Below are 12,444 nucleotides of genomic sequence, written 5' to 3' on the forward strand. Positions count from 1 at the left end.
TTTCCCTTCCTTGGACCACTTATGGTAGGTAGGTTTCCCTTCCTTGGACCACTGCAGACCAGGAACATCCCACAACTGCTGCAGTTTTGGAGTTGCTCTGACCCCATTTGCCCAGTCATTACAATCTGGTCCTTGTGAAAGTTACTCAAATCCTTCCACTTGAGCATTTTTTTCAGCTTTCAACACATCAACTTCAGGAACAACATGTTCACTTGCTCCCCATTACACCCCACTAACTTCCAGATGCCATTGTGATAAGATAATGTTCTCCACTGTACCTGTTAGTGGTCATATATTATGGTTAATGGGTGTACATATTGTTTTGGCTCTACATTCAGTTTCAGCTTTTCTTGCTACAAAGCCAGTGTGTCATTTCATAGAAACTCTTCTATGTAGTGACAACATGCTTAGGGGTGGATTTACTAAAGACACACTGACTGTGCAATTGCTCCAGAGCTTAGTAAACAAGGGGAATCTCTGCTGACTTCCATCATCCAATCATGTGCAAGCAACAATGCTGTTTTATTTTCCTTGCATGTGATTGGGTATTCTTTGCAAAGTGAAGCTTCACCTCATTTACTAACCTCTGGAGCAACTGCACTATACAAAGAGCCACAGGGTATTTGCCTTTAGTAAATCAACCTAATAGTATCCTCCAATCCCTGCTCCTAGTCCGCCCAGGTTCCCCTCCACTGACCCGATCTTCCTCCATAGGCCCTCTCTTCTCCCTCCACAGGCCCTCTCTTCTCCCTCCACAGGCCCTCTCTTCTCCCTCCACAGGCCCTCTCTTCTCCCTCCACAGGCCCCCTCTTCTCCCTCCACAGGCCCCCTCTTCTCCCTCCACAGGCCCCCTCTTCTCCCTCCACAGGCCCCCTCTTCTCCCTCCACAGGCCCCCTCTTCTCCCTCCACAGGCCCCCTCTTCTCCCTCCTCTCTCCATAGACCTTCTCTTCTCCCTCCTCTCTCCATAGACCTTCTCTTCTCCCTCCTCTCTCCATAGACTCTCTCTTCTCCCTTCATGCACTTTCTCCCTCCTCTCTCCATAGACTCTCTCCTTACCTCTCCTCCCTCCATAGGCTCTCTCTTCTTCCTCGTCTCCTCCCTCCATAGACTCTCTTTTCTCCCGCCATAGACCCTCTCTTCCCCCTCCACACACCCTCTCCTCCCTCCATAGACTCTCTCTTCTCCCACCTCTCTCTACAGACCCTCTCTTCTCCCTCCTCTCCCCATAGACCTTCCCTTCTCCTTTCATACACCTTCTCCCTCCTCTCTCCATAGACCCTCTCCTTACCTCTCATCCCTCCATAGGCTCTCTCTTCTCCCTCCATAGACTTTCTCTTCTCCCTCGTCTCCTCCCTCCATAGACTCTCTCTTCTCCCTCCATAGACCCGCTCTTTCCCCTCCACACACCCTCTCCTTCCTCCATAGACTCTCTTCTCCCTCCTCTCTCCATAGACCTTCTCTTCCCCCTCCTCAGACTCTCTCTTCTCCTTCACCCTCTCCATAGACCTTCTCTTCCCCCTCCTCAGACACTCTCTCCATAGACCTTCTCTTCTTCCTCCTCAGACTCTCTCTCCTCCCTCCATAGACACTCTCTTCTTCCTCTCCATAGACCTTCTCTTCTCCCTTCCTCTCTCCATAGATCTTCTCTTCCCCCTCTTCAGACTCTGTCTCCTCCCTCCTCTCCTTTACCCTCTCCATAGACCTTCTCTTCTCCCTCTGCGGTCTCTGTCTTCTCCTCTCTCCACAGACCTTATCGTCTCCCTCCTCTCTCTCCACAGTCTCTGACTGCTCTCTCTCCATAGATCTTCTCTTCTCCCTCCACAGTCTGTCTTCTCTCTCTCCATAGACCCTCTCTTCTCCCTGCACAGTCTCTGTCTCTCCACAGACCCTCTCTTCTCCCTCCACAGTCTCTGTCTCTCCACAGACCCTCTCTTCTCCCTCCACAGTCTCTGTCTCTCCACAGACCCTCTCTTCTCCCTCCACAGTCTCTGTCTCTCCACAGACCCTCTCTTCTCCCTCCACAGTCTCTCTCTCACCATAGACCCTCTCTTCTCCCTCCTCAGTCTCTCTCTCTCTCCATAGACCCTCTCTTCTCCCTCTTCAGTCTCTCTCTCTCCATAGACCCTCTCCTCTCCCTCTTCAGTCTCTCTCTCTCCATAGACCCTCTCCTCTCCCTCTTCAGTCTCTCTCTCCATAGACCCTCTCCTCTCCCTCTTCAGTCTCTCTCTCTCTCCATAGACCCTCTCCTCTTCCTCTTCAGTCTCTCTCCATAGACCCTCTCCCTCTTCAGTCTCTCTCTCTCCATAGACCCTCTCCTCTCCCTCTTCAGTCTCTCTCCATAGACCCTCTCCTCTCCCTCCTCAGTCTCTCTCTCTCCATAGACTCCCTCTTCTCCCTCCACAGTTTCTCTCTCTCCATAGACCCTCTCTTCTCCCTCCACAGTCTCTCTCTCTCCATAGACCCCCTCTTCTCCCTCCACAGTCTCTCTCTCTCCATAGACCCCCTCTTCTCCCTCCACAGTCTCTGTCTTCTCTCTCTCCATAGACCCTCTCTTCTCCCTCCACAGTCTCTCTCTCTCCATAGACCCCCTCTTCTCCCTCCACAGTCTCTGTCTTCTCTCTCTCCATAGACCCTCTCCTCTCCCTCTTCAGTCTCTCTCTCTCCATAGACCCTCTCCTCTCCCTCTTCAGTCTCTCTCTCTCCATAGACCCTCTACTCTCCCTCTTCAGTCTCTCTCTCCATAGACCCTCTCCTCTCCCTCTTCAGTCTCTCTCTCTCCATAGACCCTCTCCTCTCCCTCTTCAGTCTCTCTCTCTCCATAGACCCTCTCCTCTCCCTCTTCAGTCTCTCTCTCTCTCTCTATAGACCCTCTCCTCTCCCTCTTCAGTCTCTCTCTCTCCATAGACCCTCTCCCTCTTCAGTCTCTCTCCATAGACCCTCTCCTCTCCCTCTTCAGTCTCTCTCTCTCCATAGACCCTCTCCTCTCCCTCTTCAGTCTCTCTCTCCATAGACCCTCTCCTCTCCCTCTTCAGTCTCTCTCTCTCCATAGACCCTCTCCTCTCCCTCTTCAGTCTCTCTCCATAGACCCTCTCCTCTCCCTCTTCAGTCTCTCTCCATAGACCCTCTCCTCTCCCTCCTCAGTCTCTCTCTCTCCATAGACTCCCTCTTCTCCCTCCACAGTCTCTCTCTCTCCATAGACCCTCTCTTCTCCCTCCACAGTCTCTCTCTCTCCATAGACCCCCTCTTCTCCCTCCACAGTCTCTGTCTTCTCTCTCTCCATAGACCCTCTCTTCTCCCTCCACAGTCTCTCTCTCTCCATAGACCCTCTCTTCTCCCTCCACAGTCTCTCTCTCTCCATAGACCCTCTCTTCTCCCTCCACAGTCTCTCTCTCTCCATAGACCCCCTCTTCTCCCTCCACAGTCTCTGTCTTCTCTCTCTCCATAGACCCTCTCTTCTCCCTCCTCAGTCTCTCTCTCTCCATAGACCCCCTCTTATCCCTCCACAGTCTCTCTCTCTCTCTCCATAGACCCTCTCTTCTCCCTCCTCAGTCTCTCTCTCTCTCCATAGACCCCCTCTTCTCCCTCCACAGTCTCTCTCTCTCCATAGACCCTCTCCTCTCCCTCTTCAGTCTCTCTCTCCATATACCCTCTCCTCTCCCTCTTCAGTCTCTCTCTCTCCATAGACCCTCTCCTCTCCCTCTTCAGTCTCTCTCTCTCCATAGACCCTCTCCTCTCCCTCTTCAGTCTCTCTCCATAGACCCCCTCTTCTCCCTCCTCAGTCTCTCTCTCTCCATAGACCCCCTCTTCTCCCTCCACAGTCTCTGTCTTCTCTCTCCCGCCTCCCCGGATTGTTACTTTGTATCCTACACGTGGTCGGAGAAGTTCATAGAGCGCCGTGACGTCACGCCGCCTTCCTCCTATGACGGGGGCTAGGCGGGGCGGGAGGCGTGTTTTCCTCGGCGGCCCGGCCTCCTACTGAATGTATTAGCATCTGATTAGCATGTGATTATCGCCGAGCAGAGGCTGCAGAGTGAAGCAGGTGCCGAACATGGCGAGTCAGCCCGGAGCCGCTCTCCGCCTCCTTCTCCTGATCAGCGGGCTCCGAGCCGGATTACTCCAGCAAGGTACCGGGGATCGGGAGGAGGGCAGGGGAGGCAGCGGCGGCCGTGGGCGGCTGACACCGACTTCTTTCAGGCAGCCGGAGCCAGAGAGAGCTGGGAGCCGGGAATGGAGCGCAGGGGGTGGAGGAGAGAGGAATGCGGGAGAAGAGGGAAAGTCACAGCCTGGAGGGGAGAAGAGGAGAGGAGGATGGAGGAGACGAGAAGAGGATGGATGGAGGGAAGAGCAGAGGAGACACTCTTCTATACACACACTGGGGATGAATGGCAGAAGAGCCACATGAAATCAGGGGAGCCGGGGCTCATCCGTCCATGGGGGGCTCATCTGTCCATGGGGGGCTCATCCGTCCATGGGGGGCTCATCCGTCCATGGGGACCTGCAATCAGGGGGAGATGCCATGGCCAGGATCTGGGAGTGTGACATCAGTGGGAGAGGGGACCTGCCAGGTATTGGGGAGATGGATATGGGGGTGCAGGAGGATTGTGGGGGGAGCATAGGGATGGGATCTGGAAGGAGAGGATGGAAGTAGCCCAGGGAGGGGATGGTGAGGAAGCCAGGAGCTGGCACACTGCTTTGGGGATGGGGGCACCAAGAGGTTACTGTGTGGGACAGCTGGGATTATATGGAGGGTTGTGTGGGAGAAGGAGTGCAGGAAATGGAGGGAAGAAGGGGTACAGCCAGTATGGGTATAGTACTCTGCATGAAGGATGGGGTGTGGGAAATGTACAGTGTTGGGAAGATGGGGTGCAAGTAGTATATGGTGCCTGGAAGATGGGCTGTTGGTAGCATACATGTCAGGGAAGATGGGGTGCGGAAAGTGTACAGTGTAGTGATAATGGGGTGTGGGCAGCATACGGGTCAGGGAAGATGGGGTGCGGGATGTGTACTGTGAATGGCAGAAGGGGTGCTGAGAAACATATTGTGGAGGGAAGATAGTATGCTGTGCATGGAAGATGGGATGTGAGTAGTATACTGGACAAAGAAGATGGGGTGCGGGAAGTGTACTGAACAGGGAAGGTGGGGTGCGGGAAGTGTACTGAAAAGGGAAGATGGGATGTGAGACGATTGGGTTCAGAAAGTGCACTGAATGGGGATGATGGGGTGCGGGAAGTTCACTGTGCGAGGAAGATGGGGTGCGGGAAGTGTATTGAGTGGTAAAGATGGGGTGCGGGAAGTGCACTGAATGGGGAAGGTGGGGTAGATGGGGTGCGGGAAGTGTACTGTGTGGGGAAGATGGGGTGCGGGAAGTGTACTGTGTGGGGAAGATGCGGTGCGGGAAGTGCACTGTGTGGGGAAGATGCGGTGCGGGAAGTGCACTGTGTGGGGAAGATGCGGTGCGGGAAGTGCACTGTGTGGGGAAGATGCGGTGCGGGAAGTGCACTGTGTGGGGAAGATGGGGTGCGGGAAGTGCACTGTGTGGGGAAGATGGGGTGCGGGAAGTGCACTGTGTGGGGAAGATGGGGTGCGGGAAGTGCACTGTGTGGGGAAGATGGGGTGTGGGAAGTGCACTGTGTGGGGAAGTGTACTGTGTGGGGAAGATGGGGTGCGGGAAGTGCACTGTGTGGGGAAGTGTACTGTGTGGGGAAGATGGGGTGCGGGAAGTGCACTGTAGGGGGAAGATGGGGTGCGGGAAGTGTACTGTGTGGGGAAGATGGGGTGCGGGAAGTGTACTGTGTGGGGAAGATGGGGTGCGGGAAGTGCACTGTGTGGGGAAGATGGGGTGCGGGAAGTGTACTGTGTGGGGAAGATGGGGTGCGGGAAGTGTACTCTGTGGGGAAGATGGGGTGCGGGAAGTGTACTGTGCGGGGAAGACGGGGCGGCATAGTGTGTAAGGATTAGGGGGAACACTGGTACTGCATAGAAACATGGGGACAGGGTACTGCATTGCAAAGGATGAGAGGTTTGCACAGAAAGGAGTGTGGTGGGAAGGATCCAGCAATGGGGCTCAATGACGTGTGCTTAGAGGGAAGAGCCTATAGGGTATGTAAGGCTGGAAAGGGGCAAATGTTGGAATGAATGAAGGAGACGAGGATTGTGGAAAAGCAAAGTTAAAGATGGAGATAAAGTGTCACCTGTAAAGGAGGATGTGTTTGGGATTTTGGGAAGCCATGTCTATGTGATGTTCTATGATATTATTGGGCTGAAGTACGGGCAAAGAAATGAACCTGGGGGGGGAGAGAGAAAGAAGTGCAGATTGAGAGGTAACAGGAGTGAAGAGGGTGGGGGGAGTGTGAGCAGAGGGAGGATAGCCAGAGAGGAGAGAGATTTCACATGAAAGAGAGATGGAAGGATCAGGGAGATGAGAGAGAGAGAAGATGAAAGGAGAAGAACAAAAGGGAATGGGGGAGAGGGAAGGGAGGGTAAGCGGGAAGAGGAGGGAGAGAGTCGGGTAAACAGAAGGGTATGAGTGAAGAGGAGGAAGATGAAGCATGGCAGAAGAAGAGAAAACTGCGAAGCGCATCATCATTAACCCTGTCTCTGAAAGAGGCACTTGTTGCATCTCGGTGTTGATGTGGGTTTAATGTGTTGGCCAATCCATTGCATTTTTACTCCCGTATTACAAGCTCCTGAACCAGACCCGGCTTGTATGGGGTCCACACACACACATATATGGGTGGTACCCATGTGTCAGATCCAGCAGTACCCGAGAGACGGACTTGTGGGGTTAGGAGTATAATGTGGGTAACCCTACCCTGGATTAGATGGGGTCTTGGCACCCCGATCCTGCTTTCTTCTGCACCCAGTACAGTATGTTGATGGTGTGATGAATAAATAACTGCGTAGTACATGTAGAACGTAGATCTGTGCTCAGACACTGCATAGGCTGGTTTGGATTGGAAGTGCACGCCAATTAGCTGCTGTGATATCTATGACATCAAGCGTACCATATATCTATATATATATATATTTCTGTTATGTTTTTCTTTATAGCTACTAATGGGCTTGCAGCACCCATGTCCTTGTGTAGGGTGTAGTTGGGGGCTTGTATCTATGAAGGGTCCATGAGTCTGCTGTGCCATATTTAGGTTTCCATCAGACCTATTACACCAACTATGGCTAGTTTGTATCAGGAAACCTTATTGAATGATTTCAAACTGTTGCATAGACCACCCCCCTTCCCTGGGGGCATGGGGAGGACTGAATCCAGCAAGAGGCAGCATTTCTGCTGGGGGGAGGGAGATGGATGGGAGCTTTAAATCCCAGTATTGTTCATGTAGAATCCTTTAATTCCAGTACGAGGGGATGTTTAGTTAGTGTTTAGAAAGCTGACTCCCTTGCTCTCCCTTTCATTACATTTCTCTTCCTGCGGTCTGATTCCTCCGGTGTTGATCTTGATGCTGGTGTAGTAAATGTATGCTCCAGCAGAATCTCTTCTATTTCTTTTTCTGTAATCTGCATGGTATGAAATAAAGAGGAGCCTTGTTTTTTTTGTTTTATTTTTTTGCCTGTAGCAATGATTCTGAGCAAAATAAATGGGCTTGTTGTCCAGGATGGCCTCCAATTTCACCGGAGGTTTGTCTCTGCTACTATGAAGCCTTATCTGGGTTATTCATGTTCTTCTCGATTCAAGCTGCAACTGTTCTGGCACTGTTCTGAATCAAGAGGGCAGTGTTTGCATTTGGAGAACAAAAACACAAAAAATACTTCTCTCCGGCTCCTTGTCCATCACTGAGATGCTCGCTCTGCAAAGCCAGTTCCCACCCTTTAGCCATGACTGTAAAATTCTCCTTCTAGTCTTAGTGTACCTTCCATACTATTCCATCATCATGCCCCCTCCGTCCGTGTAATCCCATAGTAAATAATGTATCTGATACCATTGTCAGGTCAGGCTATGTATCCCTAAAATGTCCCCTGCAATCCTTATTTAAAGCCTGGACTCCTGTTCTTTTCAGCGCCTGCTAATGAGTTCACAGCTGATAGAATTAGAGCAGTCCTGATGGATCATGTTTGTTAAAATAAAATTGCCCTGATATTTATATGTTCCTGAGACCTATGCCTTTTAGATTGTCATGTACAACAACTAAAAGATCCTGTAGGACTCTGTGGACTAACTTTGAATGGTTGGATGTAGGTTAGATTTCATTGAGTGCTTTGAAGGTCACCTAATTGGTACCATAAAGTTCCCCCCATCTGTCCTAAGGAACTTTCCCTTTACCTCTTTGATGGCTATGGTTTTTTTTTTATTAGTATGGAATACAGGAGCCAGATTGTCCAGCCCAGGAGCCAGCAGGGCTTTTTTTTTTGTTTAGCTCCATTGACACCTAATAGGGCGCCAGCTGTAGTTTTTAAGGAGCCTTGGCTATCTGTCTCCTGGGATTTGTCCAGCCCTGCTATCAATGGTGATTCTGATTTTACATATCACCCTGCTTGATAGTCTTTCTTCAAAATGAAGAATAAGTACAAGCCACTAATCTCTGCAATGATTCCACCTCAGCCATTCACAAAGAAAACGTACATCTCAACCATACTGGGATGTCCTCGTCTTGTACACCTTTTTTCTATATTGCTTTTGTCTGTATAGTGTAAATTTGCTGTGCTTATTTCTAGTCTTTTACCACCATATCCTGCCAGAAAACTGAAATAATCAGCAGGCTTTATTGTGTTTGCGGAACAAGATAAGTAGGTAGTTAATAGCAACAAGTGTGGAAATGAAAGTAGTAAAGTTCAGTGCTGTATAGTAAAATGGCTTTGTCTGACGTATTCATGTAATTGTGCTTTGAACTCCCTATCCACTTTTTACACAAAGTCATCATCTTCATGTTGGGCAGAGGGAGGGCGATGCTAATTTGTATAATTACACAGTATGTAGAGGGAACTAAAAAAGGACCAGTGGGGTACATTAGGCATGAACTGTACACAGCAGCTGTCACTTAAAGCTCATAAGCGTACTAAAGACAATGCTGCCACAGAAGATTTACAGTGTAGACATTCAAGCGAGAAACCTGTGTTGTGAAATGTTGAACTTTTTTTGGCATTATTGGAATGAATACCTTTTATAGGTGAAGCATAGCTATTTCTTAAATGCTGAATTTGGCCAAGAGCTTACATTTTAAAAAGGGCTTGTGATTGTTCTGTCAGCGGTAACCGTTTGGAGATCTTGTTGGAGATCCTGCTTTCTCTGGCATGTGCCTCCACTGGATGGTACACATTGGTCAATCTCATTGTGATTGATGTGCCAACTTAACTCTTCTGTATCACATAAGAATATTTCTCCTTTTGGCACCCCAGTGTTCTTTGCCACAGCAGCCTCCATTACATAAAATGAGCAGATTATTGTATACGTAGGGCCATACCTGGCCTTATTTATCAAAGCCAAACAAAAAGAACAATATCTCTCTAAAGGACATAACTCTTCAGGTTTTTCAGTAGATTCCGAAGACCAAATCTGAATAATGCAGATAAATCTGGACTTTTAGACCACTTGGTACACTTGAGATAATTAGTGGTTTTCAAATACCATTGAAAAGATAATCCTACAGCCACCAGTAGGATTCAAGCTTCATGGTGTCATTCTGGCAGGACATGTATAAAAAGTTATCTTCAAGGACGAAAGTTTGTATCTGGAGGAATACTGATATAGGTGCTCTTTGGAGATGGGACTGGAGTTCAAGAATGTTTTTGACCAGTGAGTGGTGCAGACACTGACAAAGAATGGGGCTTGAGTGTGTTAAAATTAAAGCAAGTTGGAGAAATAGTTTGTATTACAGGAGATCCAGTTTATTTTTCCAGAGGGGATTCCAAAGCTACAGTACAATAGGATAAAATAAAGTACATTATTTACCTTGCGCGAGGACTGGTGGAGGTTAGTAGATCAGGGTCAGATTTGTTTCCAAACCATTTTTTTTTTAAATTGTATAATATAATGCAAAGAGCCATATTTAGTAGTTACCCATCACAGCCAGTAGTCAAATGTTAGAGTTCATCAGTGTAAAGTCGTAAAAACAATGAAAGATCATTTTTGATTTATTGAGTGCTTAACTGTGCATACCAATTTTTGTTAGACAGCCAAATGGTAAGAACTAACTTGGGTGTAAAGTAACATGGAGCGCATTGAGTGTCCGGAGACGAGGAAATGGAACAAGTTACTTGGAAGCTGTAATTCTTCAGAAGAAACAAACAAGTTGTTTAATATATTTTTGTGATACCTTAAGACTTAGTGCATTTTTTTTTTTTTTTTAATCTGAGTAATTTATTTGCTGTAGTAATTTTCTTTGTTTAGCTTTATACAACATTTACAACATATTACAATACTTGTAATAAACATTCAAACTTTTTTTTTCTTCCATAAGAATTTTTTTTGAATTTCCAATACATGGAATGAATGATACAGATTGGTAAAGCGCATGAACAAATCAGAAAATTGGTATACAAAAACATGCCGATAAGAGAGGTAGGGATCCGTCTAGGAGAGTTTGCAGTGCAGTAGGTGTGGGATCTGGTATGGTCTGGCCCTATCCACATTTTCGGCATCTTTTTTTACATTGCAGAATCTAGTATACATTTTTGGTCACTTTAAAAGACATTGAAAGCTCACAACTAAATGTGCCTAAATGGATGTTGTATGCTTTTTTGCACCTTCTTTGCTACTAATTTAGTATGTTTTAATTCACCCCCTATTTAATTTTGGCCTCATTCACCTGGGTACTGTTATATCATAGCTTGTAAGCTCTAACATATAGAGCTTGGATGGCTTGAATTGTGGTTGAATCCTTTAGAATCTGGTGAAATTCAAGTCAAAAGATTAAAAATTAACCGGAGTACAAAATTATTGTCCAAACACTGACTTTCGGATTAAGTCAGTGGTTGGTAGCGCCACTGTATTCAGGTAGCCTGGGGCTCTGTGGCTTCTCATTTCAATGACCAGCAGAAGAGATTCAACCATTCATTCCATTTAGCTGAATCAATTGAATTTCAACCCAAGAAGTGAGCCTGTATGTATGGCTACCATTATTTAACAAGTGTTTTTTGTGGTTAAATAATAAAAAAGTGTGATCAGGTATAAAGTGCATAAAACAGAAAAAGTCACTGCTCCATCCTAAACATCAACTATTTATTGAAGTCCTGGTAAAATACATAACAAAAAAGTACAGGAAAAGATATTCCACCTCCACTGGCTTGTTGGGGCCACCTGATTTTTTTTTTTTTTTTCTTGGGTGTACTGTATGCCTGGCTGCTTAGATTTGTCCAGTATTAAACATCATGAAGAGTTAAGCTGGGTGAATATATGGTGTGAATATATGGTTAAAATATGGTGAATAATCGTCTGTTTTTTTTTTTCTTGCTGTTTCACAGCCAGTTGAACCTGAGGATGGTACTAATTGTATGAGAATTATCAAATGACAAAGGCCTTTTTTTTTTTTTGTTTGACGTCAAAACTTTGTTCTGTAAATTGTTTCTTTCTGATCTTATAATGCCAGTCTTTCAAATCAGATTTTTCTTGTACAAAAACTGTACACATTAAATGAAAATCGTTCTGTTCACGTCCCGTCTGAAAAAAAAAAAATTGTCCCTTCAGAAATTTTTGTTTAGAAAGTCTGAATTGGATGTTAACAGTTGTGTAAACACTATATGAAAATCGAACAATCAGTCCTAGTATGGAATTTTCCTTCTGATTTTCTCAGTGTGTACCCTGCTTTAGAGACTGAACTGAAAATGCTAGCTGGTCATACAGGCTAATCCTTGTGTGAACTAATAACACGGGTATCTGATGCATCCACCTGTGTTGGGTAACATTCACAAGATCCAACTAATCAATGGTTGTAATCTTTACTGAACGCAGGAAAAAGTACAGATGTCTGTTACTTTAGCTTGCAACTTCAAAGCTGAACTCCAGCAAATAGCTTAAAACCCAACTGATAAACACATATGAGAACTGTTTTATCTGTAAAATTATTTATCATTTATAGATCAATGTCAAACAGCTCTGCCAGGAGGATGACGCCATAATTGGTTAACACTAAAGCGTATCTAAACCCAAACCTAAAAATGGAATATATTGCACTTTACCTCTGTTTAGGTTTAGAGACTGTATTGCATTTTATTTTTCCACGCTGTGAAGATTTTCAGCAAGTACAGAAAACATCGGGTGCTCCTGCCAGAAATGTAGTCACTTCCTAGGAGCTGGAAAGACCACAAAGAACCTTCTCTATATTTTGTAAACCAGTAGTCCACCATATAATGGAGATGAGTAAAGGCAGACATGTTTAAGGTCCAATTAAAAGAAAAAGGCAGCCCACTGCCCATGTACCATCAAAATGAAAAAGTGGTCACCTAAAGAAGTCAAGAAGACACATAGCACTGGTGGATGATGTGTTCCTTTTCA

At 46.8% G+C, this 12,444-nt stretch overlaps 1 protein-coding gene across 7 annotated transcripts in view; it reads left to right on the forward strand.

The window, feature by feature from the left end:
• The first annotated feature begins 4,014 nt into the window (after positions 1–4,014).
• Positions 4,015–12,444, forward strand: part of CADM1 (cell adhesion molecule 1) — a 535,014-nt gene continuing 526,584 nt past the window's right edge. For 5 of the 7 annotated variants that reach the window (XM_089670158.1, XM_089670161.1, XM_089670162.1 and 2 more), the window contains exon 1: positions 4,017–4,126. In XM_089670158.1, coding sequence (XP_089526284.1) covers positions 4,051–4,126 — 76 coding nt within the window. In that variant the 5' untranslated portion in view covers positions 4,017–4,050. Of the gene's footprint in view, positions 4,127–12,444 lie in introns of all 7 variants that reach the window. The other 2 variants (XM_089670164.1, XM_089670163.1) reach the window with 2 other exon arrangements.

The sequence above is a fragment of the Staurois parvus genome, unplaced genomic scaffold (assembly GCF_062004578.1).
Source record: "Staurois parvus isolate SC_StPar_1 unplaced genomic scaffold, SC_StPar_1.0 ptg000087l, whole genome shotgun sequence".
Classification (NCBI taxonomy): domain Eukaryota; kingdom Metazoa; phylum Chordata; class Amphibia; order Anura; family Ranidae; genus Staurois; species Staurois parvus.